At 38.2% G+C, this 14357-nt stretch overlaps 3 protein-coding genes across 10 annotated transcripts in view; 1 reads left to right on the top strand and 2 right to left on the bottom strand.

Moving 5' to 3' along the window:
• BCO2 (beta-carotene oxygenase 2) overlaps positions 1 to 1209 on the bottom strand; it is a 48604-nt gene extending 47395 nt beyond the window's left edge. For 3 of the 4 annotated variants that reach the window (XM_077893512.1, XM_077893513.1, XM_077893515.1), the window contains exon 1: positions 1053 to 1209. In XM_077893512.1, the coding sequence (XP_077749638.1) occupies positions 1053 to 1140 (88 nt within the window). In that variant the 5' untranslated portion in view covers positions 1141 to 1209. Of the gene's footprint in view, positions 1 to 267; positions 401 to 1052 lie in introns of those variants that run through there. The other variant, XM_077893514.1, reaches the window with a different exon arrangement.
• A 2817-nt stretch (positions 1210 to 4026) lies between these two features.
• TEX12 (testis expressed 12) lies at positions 4027 to 8575 on the bottom strand. Of its 2 annotated transcripts, XM_077893521.1 has the most exons (6): positions 8455 to 8568; positions 7559 to 7630; positions 6597 to 6675; positions 5713 to 5824; positions 5562 to 5617; positions 4027 to 4804 (listed from the first exon to the last, which is right to left on the bottom strand). In XM_077893521.1, the coding sequence occupies exons 3-6, from the start codon at positions 6657 to 6659 to the stop codon at positions 4664 to 4666; spliced, it is 372 nt and encodes a 123-aa protein (XP_077749647.1). In that variant the 5' UTR covers positions 6660 to 6675; positions 7559 to 7630; positions 8455 to 8568; the 3' UTR covers positions 4027 to 4663. The 2 variants fall into 2 exon arrangements, with proteins under 2 accessions (XP_077749647.1, XP_077749648.1); XM_077893522.1 differs by lacking the exon at positions 7559 to 7630 and having other exon boundaries at positions 8455 to 8575.
• Positions 8566 to 14357, top strand: part of IL18 (interleukin 18) — a 23848-nt gene continuing 18056 nt past the window's right edge. For 2 of the 4 annotated variants that reach the window (XM_077893518.1, XM_077893517.1), the window contains exon 1: positions 8566 to 8724. In XM_077893518.1, the coding sequence (XP_077749644.1) occupies positions 8697 to 8724 (28 nt within the window). In that variant the 5' untranslated portion in view covers positions 8566 to 8696. Of the gene's footprint in view, positions 8725 to 11513; positions 11675 to 14357 lie in introns of those variants that run through there. The other 2 variants (XM_077893520.1, XM_077893519.1) reach the window with 1 other exon arrangement.

Genomic DNA, 14357 nt, shown 5'->3' with positions numbered 1-14357 from the left:
TCTTCTTAAGAACAGATCTGATTGTATTAAATAATCCTCCAAAAGCCTTCACATATAACTCCTCGCTTCTACCAAGTAAAGTCTAAACTTCTTGGCAGGCACTGAAGGCACTGTACCATCTCACACCAACTTACCTGTCCAGGTGCCCCCTAACTAATGCCTTCCACTCCAGCCAAACTAAACCATTCCCCATTCTCTTCTCATCATAATTACAACCTTCTCTTCACCTAGGATATTTCCCATCTCTTCCAGGTGAAATTCACTTACCCTACTCATCCTTCAAGATCCAGTGCCCATAGCAGGTGCTTCTCAAACACAGCATTCCCATTTTTCTATAGCAAGAACTGATTCTCATTAGTGTGAACTCACACAGCATCTATTTCAGCTCTGTTAAGGCACTCATCTTACTCTCTCTTCTGCGATAAAGATGAATACAATTTATAACCTCTACTACTGGTATTTCTTGAATAAAGGATCACTTGTTTTTACCCCCACTCTAGTACCTAACACACTATGTTGCATACTACAAGCACTAAATTATTAAACAATTTTGAAGTTTATAATGCATATTAGTATGATTTCTGGTAGTTCAACATCAGCCAATTTCAAGAAATAAAATCTTGTAATGATAGTACCTATAATAAAAAGCTAGAAAACAACCACCAGACGTTTTAAAGCAGTCCCCCAGAATGCAAATAGAATAACCAAACATTTACATTAGGACAAGAAGCAGTGATTTGCAATTGAGAAGGGTCTAAATAGTGAATATTCTTCATATTGCAGATTCAAGAGAATCCCTAAACCCTGAATCCTGCCCTGTATGTTATACAAAATATACAAATGGAAAGACTGTTTCCCTGACAAGTAAACAGATCCTGACTCAAGTCTTCCTTAACTCCCAGCTCCATGGTGTTGCTGCCTGCACCTGCTACACACAGAGTGAAAAGCTTCATAAGCCCCCAGAACTTTTCAGGAAGGAGACACAGAATTGGAAGCCTAAGGTGCTACGTACGAAGAGGAGGAAGGGGGGTAGCAAGGGGCAAATCCCCTACCTGGGATCCAGTGTACTACCACAGAAAGGAACCCCACTGCAATGGTAGAAAGGTTGCTGACAAAATGGAGAAAGGTCTGAGAAAACATTCTGGTACTGAATTTAGTAGCAGCAGATCCTGTGATTTCCAAAACCTCACACTCACTTCCTGGGCTGTCCTTGGCTCACTGACAGAATAGGAGGGAATGGGGGAGGGAGTCAGGGAGGGCAGACAAGGGGCAGGGCTTCCAGACACCTGCAATCTCTTAGTCTCATTTTCAGGAGAAGTATCCTAACTACCTAACCTATCATAAATAGCTGTTTCAAATTCTGAAATTAGACCACTAATAGAGGTCTCCCTTCCTAAACTTTCTTCTTTCAAACCTCTTCTCACAGTACAATTAAGCCCCTTGATCCATCGGCTCAGTTTCATTATGCCACTTCTCTCAAAGATCCACATGTCTTTCCTTAGAGAATATAGTCCAACGTCGTCTAGCAACAAAGAACTCTACCTTTTTGGCCACACCTACCTTTCCATCTTTTGTCCCTCTGCTTTCTAATATTTCATCCCTCCTTTTCTTTTCCATTTATTTAATTTACAAAACATTTTCTGACAAGCTAGTACGAATAAGGCTCTGTGAAGGTATGCTCTTAAAAAACATATAACCCTGTACATTTTTATTAAACAAACACTCTTGAACACCAATATATCAAATACTGTGCTACAAATTAGGAATATAAGAAAACAAGATTCAGTCTCTGCTCTCTAGCAGTTTAGATGATGCACTATTCCCTTGTGAATTCTCAGCTCCAGAGAAAGTCTATCCAACATACCACATGATTTTGTTCTTTGGTGCCATTTTAGCAAACCTTCCCCTGCCTGAAATATCCACTTCTTTCCTTTCCAAAACTCGTTTCACTACTTTTCTGACCCCTTTGCCAACACCCACTAAGGAGTTAACTAGCACTGCACAGAGATACTCTTAACATTTACCTATCCTGGCTTCCTAGCAAAGACATGTAAGTATATTTCAAGAAAGGAGTGGTTACAACTGTCAAAAGGGAGAACAGAGTATCTTATTCTGTATTCCCCTCAATGCCTAGCAGAGTATGATGTACAAAGATATTCAATATCTATTTTTATTGGTAACTAGTGAGAAATAACTTATAAACTGTGACATTTTATTGAAAAGAGTGATATTAGAAGTGCAAACTAAAGGGTAATAACATATCTGCAGTTGTTAATCATCCAAAGATAATTATTTTTGTTTATATGGATGGTACAAAAAACACCAAAACGTGATAAAAAATCAGTCTTAATTAGGCTTTCAGGAACTTTTATCATAGGAGGTAGCTTTTCTGACCAGTAAACACACAGTAACTAAAAATCAGGGGATCCCTGGGTGGCGCAGCGGTTTGGCGCCTGCCTTTGGCCCAGGGCGCGATCCTGGAGACCTGAGATCGAATCCCACATCAGGCTCCCGGTGCATGGAGCCTGCTTCTCCCTCTGCCTATGTCTCTGCCTCTCTCTCTTTCTCTCTCTGTGACTATCATAAATAAAAAAAAATAAAAAATAAATTAAAAATCAGTTCCCCTAGTCTTAGTCACACCAAAGGAAATGATCAAACCAATTTTCTGAACCAGCATAAAAAAGAACATGTTGAACAATGGTGACACCATTAAGATATAACATATTATGAAATGCCCTCTGAAACAACGTTAGCCTTATCTTTCTCATTAATAATAAATGCTTATAAAAGAGTAACTCAGGAACATTAAATTATGATGTGCCAGTAGATGTCTTTGTATTTAGAACATTATAAAATTCTGTAAGTTAACAGAATAACTCAAAATCTATGTGACGTGTCATAACAACTCAAATATAATCTTCTGGTTACATTTAGTATTTTCAAATTCCATTACTGGGGTGCCTGGGGGGGCTCAGTCAGTTAAGTGCCTGCCTTCGGCTCAGGACATGATCCCAGGGTCCTGGGATGGAGCACCCTATCAGGCTCCCTGCTCATGGAGAGTCTGCTTCTCCCACTCCTCTCCACTCATTCTCTCTCTTGTTACCTCTCTCTCTCAAAGAAATAAATAAAATATTTTTTTTAAAAATAAAATTCTATTACTTTTTTTTTTTAAAGATTTTATTTATTCATGAGACACACACAGAGTGAGAGACAGGCAGAGACACAGGCAGAGGGAGAAGCAGGCTCCATGCAGGGAGCCCAACGTGGGACTCGATCCAGGATCTCCAGTATCACACCCTGGACCAAAGGCGGCGCTAAACCACTGAGCCACCCAGGCTGCCCCTAAAATTCCATTACTAATAGTTCTCTCATTGACCTTCAACCTATCCTGTGCCATTAGCATATCCCTCTACAAACCTAATTAATTTTTTTTCACTTAGCCAATATTTTTAGTTAATATTTTATTTTACTGTTTTCAATCCTTTCTTGCATGAGTACTTATATAAATGTGGTATATATGCCTTCAAATAGTAATGTGATTGCTATTTTAGTTGTCAAATGAGTTTTAACATTTAGAAGGCAGCAAGGCAAATATCCTGTACACCAGAGGAATATCAAATTCCCTGTGGTGCCATTTGTAAATATGTCCAAATTTGTGATTGCTTAAATGGCAAAATATACATAAAACAGATTGAATTACTTATATGATTGACAAATGTGTGCTGTGATTTTTAAAATTCTGTTTAATATAGTTATCACATATAATAGCTAACATATATAATTACAAAACATATTAAAAGTCTTCGATAAAATCATACACGACCTTCCAACCTTTTTTTAGCTAGATGAGTTTTAGATCCTCTAATTGAAATTCAATTTATGAATTATCATAGGTTTTAAATGACTCACCAAGGTTACTTTGTTGTTTAGGCAATCTTATACCACACAGTTGCTAAGGTTTCTAAACATAATTTATTAACTGCACCATTGTATGGTTGATATGTAAAAAAGCCAACTCATATAAGGTTCTGGTTAGTAATTTCTGGTTTTTATTTTATCACTTTTATCACAAAAAAATAATTTTATGCCAAGAATTTTTATTAGTCATATATAATAATAGTTAAAATAATCAAATGATAACATTAAACGCAATAGTTGAGTCATATTTTATTACATATTGTGAAACTGGACAAATTACCTTGAGGTTTTAGTTTTTTTTTAATAATACTGACCATGAAAACCATTTAAAACTATCTCCAATAAAAAACTATCTCCATAGCTATCTATCTGCTATTTAGACAGAGTATTCTAAAAGAAGAAGTGCATTATTGTTAAACATTATCAAATTAACTCACTGAGTTCTCTTTTACAATTTTAAGAAAGGCTAGGAGGTTTAAAAAAAAAACCTACAGAGAACTTAAATAATTTATACTTCTATGAAATATGCCAAATATTCAACCCTCAAAAAAAAGAAAGCTACATACTTCATATTAATGTCCAGTTTAAAGCCCCTTTTAAATCTAGAAAAGAAATGCAAGGGATTTCCCCTTCTACATTTAAGGTACACATTTTCTTTAGTAACTAGAGAGCTTTCAGAGCATTAATGTCATTCTTTTAGTACAATAATGGGCTTAAATTCTCAGCTTATGTTAAGTACACAATTTTATCTGTGCAATGTGTTTGCAATCACTGTAAACCTCTGTCTCAGGAGCTCTCTTTTTTGTATTAGAAAGTTTTCAATAGTATTGGCTTCTTTGAAGAGTCCATCTATCTCGTCAATATAAGATGCATCTACTGCTGCTCTCTCACTAATGAGGAAAAAAAAGTTTTACGTTAAACTAAATAGTTATAATGTCTAGTGACACTATCACAGTGATGTCATTTGTTAGCAACTTCATTTAAATAGCTTTGCATATCAAAAAGCTTCATTAACTTACAAACACTCTTCAGTGAAAGTTAAATTAGTCATGTAAATATTTTGGACTATTCAAAGTCTCCTGACACTGCAGACTATATATCTTACAATACAATTCCCATATTAAACTATATACATTATTTTAACAGCCACACAAACCATCTTCCAAATACAATGATTGTCCAGTAGTTAAAAAAAAAAAAAACCTTAAAAAACAAAACAACAAACATCTTACAAACATGATAATCTCAGGCAAATAAAATATTTAAATTCAGTCTTCAAATATATGACATAATATTTTAATATTTCATAAATATATTTATCTTTAATAGCACTCTTATCATTAACTTCAACAAATGCCATCTTTCTCAAAGAAATTTTTTTCATAAAATGTTAAATGTTATATCATCTAATCAGAGATCAAAATACAACCAGCCTAGTACTTAGCTTTGGTAGTAACAAAACACAGGATTTTAGTGGAAAAGTTCATGTTAGTCTTTGAAAATAACCAACTAATTAATTATTTAAAAACTCTGAAATTACAATTACTGGACAGATTTGCAGCCACTGAACTAAACTTCCCATTATGGTTTCGAGAAAAAAATCATTTCTAAGAGAAAGACTCAAGAGGATATACTGTAAGTACTTGCCTTAAGATCTTTGCATATGTAGACAACATTAGATTAATTTCCTTGCTCATATCTGTTCAAAAAAAAGTCACTGAGTAAGTTATGAACTATAACAAACTTTCTGTATTAGAAAATCACTGTTTAGAAATATATGCATTTATATATCACCATTCAAATCTTTCTCCAGGGATTCATCTTTATAAAACAGTCCAGAGCTTTCAGAGAAAGAGGAATCTGATTTTCCAAGAGAAGACAGTTGTGGACTATCTGGCATTTGAGGCTAATAAAAAAAAGTAAAGAAAATAGATAGTCAACAGGATTCTTAGAACATATGCATGCTGTCCCCAAAAAAGGCAAATAAAATATCTTTCAGGAAAAGAGCAAACATACTAGAAATTATATGCACTCATGTCCCACTTAGTCATTTGACATTTTATTATCGAGAAAACTTTTAGGCCTAACAAGAACCTTATTCAACAAGCTAAATTTTACTTTGGTTTTACGTTAGACTTTGATTATGGTATGAATCCCTTGATGGAAAAGTTTCCTGTATCCTGAAAGGGTAGATGTTTCCATAGCAATAATGTAAAACTTTCATTTAGACAACAGACAAATGTCTGGAAAACTCTGCAAGATCTTTAAGGAAGCAAATAATATCCTAAATGCAAACAGATCTATTGGTGGGAGCAGTAGTGAAGAAGGGCAGAACACAGTGCTCTTAATTGAAAATATCAGCAACTATAGTACCTAGGTCTCCTATTTACTAGAGCAAAACAATTACTTAAAATCTTAGGTATCATATATGCATGAAACCATTTGTTTCTACACCACTAATTACAAGAAAGAAATCTCCCAATAGTTTCTTGAAGACCTCCATTAATTTAGTGAAAAAGCAGCTGGAGTCAACATAGTTCCTGCTGGGACAAGCCCAATTCCGGGAATATGAAAACATTAAATTCCATTCATCAACAGAACTTGGTTAAATAGAAAAAAATTTTGAGAAGTATAAAAAATAAAACCAAAGGTTAAGGCTCCAGGAGCATATGGATTACCTCCAGCTCTCTTGGTCTCTTGCAATTTCTAGTATCAGGTTTTACGATGTGACTTGCCATCATATTCTGGAGGCAAGAGCTGCAAAGTTTAAAGGAATGCCAAATGTAAGTACAAACTCCATGCTACAGCTTATTTTAGTCTTCCCCTTTCTTCCTAGTCCCACCAATTTTATTTAAGTTCTAATTGTTCATTTAGGCTCTCGTTATCTGTCATTTATCTGAACTACTTAATTTTCCTCTACCCTACTCCATCCTATCAACTACTGCCAATATTTCAAACTGATTACCATATTCCCTTAACTCAAAATTCCCTTCCCACTATTCATTGCTCCAGAACAAGTTCAATTTCCATGGCAGGGCATCTAAAGTCCGACCTCACCTGGGGTCAACCTACCAACCCATGATTTTCACCTACTCCCTCTGCCTAGGTTCAGCCAAACTAGTCTCCTTCGCACTTTTGCCTCGTTTCAGAATTTAAGATTCTTCTACCTTCAAAAAAAAAAAATCTTAATGGTGAAATATATCTCATAGTCTACCTAACTGGTTCAATGTCATTTTTCACAGACGTGAACACAGAGGCAGAGATCATTGGCCAAGTTCAAACAAGTGCAACTGAGCCAGTCTAGAACCGAGATTTCGCGTCGGAGTTTCCACCGCCCTATCTGACCTTCACAGAGCATCAAATTTTACTCTTAAATTACTTTTCCATAAATCCTGAAGATCATTTCCCTAGGAATCTGAAAGATTACGGTCACAGTAAAAATGTAGAAACCCACACGGGGATAGCCTCTACGTCTGAAGAGATGAGCCCGGAAAAGAAAAAGAAAAAGAAAGAAAAAGGAAAAGGAAAAGGAAAAGGAAAAGGAAAAGGAAAAGAAAGAAAAAGAAAAAGAAAAAGAAAAAGAAAAAGAAAAAGAAAAAAGAGAGAGATGAGCCCGGTCTATACTCGAATATCAATTTACTTTTCTTTCTTCTTCTTCTTCTTCTTCTTTTTTTTTTTTCTTTTTTTCTTTTCTTGTAGAAACTATGGTGACCTGAAAAATTGTAATGAATCTGTTTGGTTGGTCACACATCACATTCGTATAAATGAGACAGAAAGACAGCAACAACGAACAATACTAAAGCACTGATGATGATCATGAATTCCGTCCTGTGCTCCACAGGGTCCACCACCACAGCAGCAGGAAAACACCACACGTGCCCCGGAGGGCTCGCTCTGCCTTGGGAAGTTCCAAAAGAGAAGCCACCACCAGAGCCCTTCTCTTCCTCTCCCTTCCCCTTTTTCTCTTCCCTTTTTCCTTCTACACCTCTTCTCTCCCCCTCAGGGTAGCAGAACGCGTGTGGACAGCAAATGAAAACTTCCACAGTTAGGTAATTCTGTTTCTGCAAAAATTAATGTGTTTGTTTTTTGTTTTGTTTTGTTTTTTTTTTTCTGTCATCCACTTAGCCGCCCTCCCCCACCCGCCCTGCCGAGTCCGCCGGGTCACGAGGCTGGGTGGGACTCCTCCCGTGACACACCCCACTCGCAGACGCCGACCTCGGCTCCGCACGCCAATGCTCCGGTGACCTAGACTTTACCAAGCAATGACCCTGCACCTTACGCAACTTTTTTTTTTTTCTCCTCATCTTCTCTTTCTCCTCAACGCCTAGTGGGCCCCTGGGGCCATGTCACCTACCTTTTTTTCTTCCCCCCGCTTCCCTCCCCGCGGCCTTTCCTCCCTCCTTGTGTTCCAGACCCGCTAACGCCCCTGAGAGGAAGCAAGCGTCCGTCCTCTCACTGCCTGGCTTCACACCCTCGAGAACATGCATCCCTCCCGCCCCACCCCAAGCCCAGGCTACTACTACATGGCGACGGGACCTTCCACTTCAGCGAAAGCGCGGGAATGAAGAGGCCTGGTTCGCGACCGAGCGGCGCCAGTGCGCAGACTCCGCGGGCTCCCAGCAGGCAGCGCGTGGGTCACGTGACGAGCCGCACAGCTTCCGGGAGCGCTGCGAGGAGCTCTCCCGCGCATGGCCGAGGGGCGTACCCCCGCCCCCCACACCAGTTGCGATCCCTGAGTCAAAAATCTCTCCTCGCCTCCAAGTGTGTATTTGGGGAAGATGGGAAGACCTCCTTTCCTGATGTCCGGTAGGTCTAGTCGACTTAATTGGCAGCATTCAAAAAATACTTTCTAACAGGCATGGCCCACATACTTTGAAGTTCATGCTTTCCTGTGGTGACTTTGACCTGCAATTTCAAAGATAGACATTCTTAAGGTTATGCCCAGTTAGTTGATGGGAAAGAAAAAAAAATATATCACCTCATAAAACAAAGGTCAATAACACCCTCCATAAATTCCAGGTACACAGTCTCACACCTTAGCAAAACTACGTTTGACTGCACAGGCTTCCCCACACACACACCCTTTGAAACATCTCAATGTTTGTGTGTGTGTGTGTGTGTGTGTGTTGGCTATTTGTGAAAAAGGCCATTCGTTTTAAGTAAGCTCCCAGGAAATAGGTACTTGGTTTGTTTCACTGGATTTGCTAATATTGTGAAATATAAGTTACTTCATAAAACTAGACTAGATGATCAGGGTGCAGTTATTATGGGCAGTCTTTGTAGGATCCCAACCACTGTTTGGGGACTGATCACAATCTGTGTTGACATCTTCCCCTTGTGTGATAAAATGAGGGGGGAAAGTAGAGTTTTTCATAAAGCCGCAGCATCTACCTGAAAAAATGGTCCTTTACTCTTATTCTATGTACTTCCTAGTCTTTTTGGTGTGAAAGTGGTCTTTCATGAAATAAAAATATAAAGATTTTTAAGACTTTTAATGTCCTACTTGAAAAAATATAAAGCTGCCCACTCAGTGCTCATTCGTTCTGCGTTATTATCCTTATTGTCATTATTCTCAATAGTCCATTAAATCCAAAAGCCTGGGAAATATTGATCTAATTCCTCTTTCAGACTTCACATTGTATGATTTCTAAAGAGATTATTATCTAGTTCCTAAAATATTTCCAAGAAAGATGATTCCACCCAATACATAAATGTTTACACCAGATTAAGAGAACACTATATAAGTTTTATTTTTAAAATGTCATCTCCATTGTATAAACTAAATGAGTAAGAATAAGAATACATGGAGAGTTATAGTTGTCTAGTGCTTTAAAATATTCAGAGGGCTATCATCATCTCATTTAATCTTTACAAACAATCCTGTGAAGTAGGCAGGACATGAAGACATCTGGGGTACTCTGTATCAAAAAAATGTTTATCCCAGAACTAAGAAATGGGTAAATTGTGCATTCCACATCTTCACAGTTGGAGAAAATGACTGGCAATTAACACGTTTGGTGCTATGCTTTTGATCACTGTTTGACTCCACTTCATGCTTTCATACTCTATAATTGGAGGAGGAAAAATTTGTTATTTCTATTTCAATCATATGTAGATTCTTATTATATACTTCTTAAATATGTGATTTTTTCTTCTTCTAGTGGTCTCTGCACCAAGCACTCTGACTATCCCACCACAGACTTCCTTTGTAATCACTGCTGGGACATGATGTTTTTATGACCTTATAAAATAAAAACTCTATTTTGTTAAAAAACAAAACAAACCCAACTAGCTACTTATGGACACATTTCACTTCCTAATTCTAGAACCCCTCTGTTTCCTTTTTTCTTTTTTTTTAAGATTTTTATTTATTTATTCATGACAGATACAGAGAGAGAGAGAGAAAGCAATGCAGAGACACACAGGCAGAGGGAGAAGCAGGCTCCACACAGGGAGCCCAACATGGGACTTGATCCCTGGTCCCCACGATCACACCCTGGGCCGAAGACGGCGCCAAACCACCAAGCCACCGGGGCTGCCCAACCCCTCTGTTTCTATACAGTCTCTATACCCACAAAAAAAGCAAAAACAAAAAGTTGCTTTGCTAATTCCCTTGCTAGCAAGGTAATACAATTTAGTGCATGTTCAAGAAAAAATTGTCCAAGGAATTTTGTATCTGCTAATTATTTTCAAGCTGTAATATTTTACTTTGCTTTAAGTTACATTTTAGGTGCTATTATTACATTATAGGGACTTTTCTAATAGGGCTGATTACTCAGCACCGCAAGATAAGGAGTTTTGTACCAAAGTGTGAATAGAAAGGCTCAAAACAGAGTTGTTGTTGTTGTTTTAAGATTTTATTTATTTATTCATGTGAGATAGAGAGAGGCAGAGACACAGGCAGAGGGAGAAGCAGTCTCCATGCAGGAAACCCAATGTGGAACTCGATCTGGGGACTCTGGGATCATGCCCTGAGCCAAAGGCAGGCGCTCAACCGCTGAGCCACCCAGACGTCCCTCAAAACAGAAAAGATGCTTCTAATTGGCCACGCAGTGCTTTTCTAAAAGGGCTTAGGGGGCAGCTAGGTAGCTCAGTCTCTTGAGTGTCTGACTCTTGGTTTCAGCTCAAGTCATGATTTCATTGGCCCAGAGATAGTCTCCCTCCACCACCACCTTGCACTCACCCCATCCCAGTCAGGTCAGATTCCTCACACAGTGGGGCATCTGCTTGAGATTCTCTCCCTCTATCCCCTCCATGCTCACTCCTTCTAAAATAAATAAGTCTAAAAAAAAAAAAAAAGAATCTTTTAAAAAGGGGGGAGGAGTCTTGGAAGTACAGTACTTCTGAAAGAGGCACAAGCTTTGTAAGGCCCAAAACTCCAACTTTTACAGAAGAAATATTTCATTAAAATAGTGATTTTACATGAAAAGAAATACCCATATTCTCTAACAATACTTCAAGTTCTTTTGCCCTAGGAAAGAGCCCACATTTGACAGCCGGTCCAAGGCGTGCCATAGCAGTCTCCTCCCTCCACCTTCTTCCTCCTTTCTCCCAATCGCTTGGTCTCCTCCCCCAGACACTTGGTCTCCTCCCCCAGATGGCTATTAGATAAGACGACAACTGGCTCTGTTTTCGATGCTTTCTGCATTCCTGGCTGCTTCAGCTGCCACCTTTTCCCATCTACACAGCCTCAGGAAAAGAAAGAGACCTTAAACCTTCCAGATCCCTTCCTCTTATAGGAAACTATCGAGCACAGGTAAGAAATATCATTCCTCTTTGTTTGGAAATGAGTCATGGTTTAAAAGTAACTAAGCTAGAAAAGTGTTTGAGAGCAATGTGAGTCCTGTGACACCACTAATTGATGGTCAGGCAGTAACAACAACAATGTAGGGAACATACAGCAAAGTCAAAGTGGAAGATTTTTCTCTTTTTTAACCAACAATGGAGTGTATCACTTTTGAGCAAATGTTCTCAACCTGTTTGGTCTTGTGACCTCTTTCCATTCCTAAAAATTACTGAGGAGCCTGAAAAAGTTTTATTCTTCTAGGTTATTTACTGTATTACTGTCATTTACTGTATTAGAAATTAAAACAGAAATTTTTTAAAAATAGTGACTTTTTAATTTATTTTAAAATAGCAATAAGCACATCATGGGTTAGCATAAATATTTTTAATATAGATAACTGTATATTTGTAAAAATCTACTCTGAAGAGTGACATTGTTTTTCATTTTTATGGATCTCTTTAATGTCTGGCTTAATAGAAGACAGCTGCATTTCTATCTGCTTCTGCATTCAATCTATGCAGTATCACACAGAATGTAGCCTCTGCTAAACTGTATTGTACACCCCTGAGAAAATGAGAAGAAAAAGACAAATCATATCTTGAAATTGTGATGAAAATAGCTTTGACCTCATTAGCCCTTTGAGAATCGCTGCTTTAAAATGATAAAATAAGGGTGCCTGGGTGGCTCAGTGGGTTAAGTGTCTACCTTCAGCTCAGGTCATGATCTCAGGGTTCTGGGATCCATACCCCCCCCCCTCTGGCTCCCAGCTCAGCGGGGAGTCGGCTTCTCCCTCTGCCCCTCCTCCTGCTTGTGCACTCTCTCTCTCTCTCTCTCTCTCTCTCTCAAATAAATAAATGAAATCTATTTAAAAAAAAAAAAAAGTGATAGGGGCAGCCCGGGTGGCTCAGTGGTTTGAGCCCAGGGCAAGGCGGCAAGGCTCTGGAGACCCAGGATCGGGTCCCATGTCGGGCTCCCTGCATGGAGCCAGCCTGCTTCTCCCTCTGCCTGTGTCTCTGCTTCTCTCTCTCTGTCTCTCTGTGTGTCTCTCATGAATAAATAAATAAAATCTTTTTAAAAAAAAAATAAATAAGTGATAAAATAAGTAAGCTTCTCTCCAAAGGGAGTCTCCACTCTGAATCTATGATTCTAAAAGCAAACAAAAAATTTTGCCCAAGACTGGTTATTTGGATAGAATCTGCATCAACACCCTTAGCTGGCCTACAGTTTTACAAAATTATAGTATTCCCCAGGAGAATTTTATTTCACAAGAAGGAAAGGGCTGCATAAAAATCTCTGTTTTGAAGTGTGACTAACAAAAATTAGGATGCCCTTAAACTCTTTTCTTTTTGCCTATGTCCAGCTATTTCAATTACTATTAAATCATACTCCACAATATCTTTCATAACCTGGCCTGTTCATAATATCCCTACATGAATATTGTGAATTCCTACATGAATTCTTACAGTAGTGTCATAGCCTACCTCTGTCTTTTTCATAATCCATTTGCTCGCTCAGTAATCTGCATCCCTATTGCTGGCAAGATTAAATTCACATTCTTCCGGGGGCACCTGGCTAGTTCAGTCAGAAGAACATGCAGCTCTTGATCTGGGGGTCTTGAGTTTGAGCCCCACACTGGGTATAGAAGTTACTAAGAAAAATAAATAAACTTCAGATAAATAGATGATAAATTCACATTCTTCCAGTGATTTCCAAAGCCCTCTCTAACCCCACCCTGCCTTGAGTCCACTAGAGGACAGCAGGATTGTTCCACTACAGTCTAAAATATGGTTCCTTCAGCCCACCCTCCACCACAACATTGTTTTAATGATCACATAAATGTTCTTTCATCTCCTTTTCCATTCATTCAAATCTTAAGCATTCTTTAAGGTTAAATTTGATTCTCCTTTTCACACAAGGCCATTCCAACTACATCAGTTCCATTTTTGCTTTTTCCTTTGAGTCTGTATGTACCCATTGATTACATATACATCTTTTATTGTTAACTACCTAAATTTTTATCTAGGTCTTCTTCCATCCCATTTCTGCCACACCTACATGCATATATTCATAAAAGGGCAACATTTTTAAGAACGAAATGGTTTATAGAACTGAATAGTTAGGTTTTGATCTTGCTGCTATCAGGATGACTACGTACCTGATTTTAGGGAACTAGGTAATATGCTTCTTCACTTCATGACATGCCTATGCCACAGAATTGTAATTCCACAGCAAGGATAAATGTGATTGCTTTTCAAATTCAAGACACTTTTACTTTTAATTTAATAGTATGTTTTTAAACTCCAATGGGTTAACAATGCTGGCTATATAATAAATATTCAATCATTACATGTTGTGTTAGATCTGAGGAAGTGGTTACGAGCATATATGCCACATATAAATGTTTCTCTCCTTGCAGCCTTACCTAGAATCTAGAATTACAGAACGCTGGGTTGGATAAGATCTGAAAAAAAATTAACCATTCAACTTCCTCTTTGTTCAAATGAGGAAACTGAGACTCTCCAAATTAAGTCCCTCGCCCCAGGCAAGACTGCAAAGCCCACCACCTAATTTCCAGCATGAGTTCTACCATTCCCTAGCCTTTGGCTGGTTTCCAAGGCTTGTATAACTAAAACTGGCTTTGTTTCAAAGAACC

Source organism: Canis aureus, chromosome 3 (assembly GCF_053574225.1).
Source record: "Canis aureus isolate CA01 chromosome 3, VMU_Caureus_v.1.0, whole genome shotgun sequence".
Classification (NCBI taxonomy): Eukaryota; Metazoa; Chordata; class Mammalia; order Carnivora; family Canidae; genus Canis; species Canis aureus.
The sequence above is the reverse complement of the archived record's forward strand: the minus strand, read 5'-3'. Positions and strand labels throughout refer to the sequence as shown.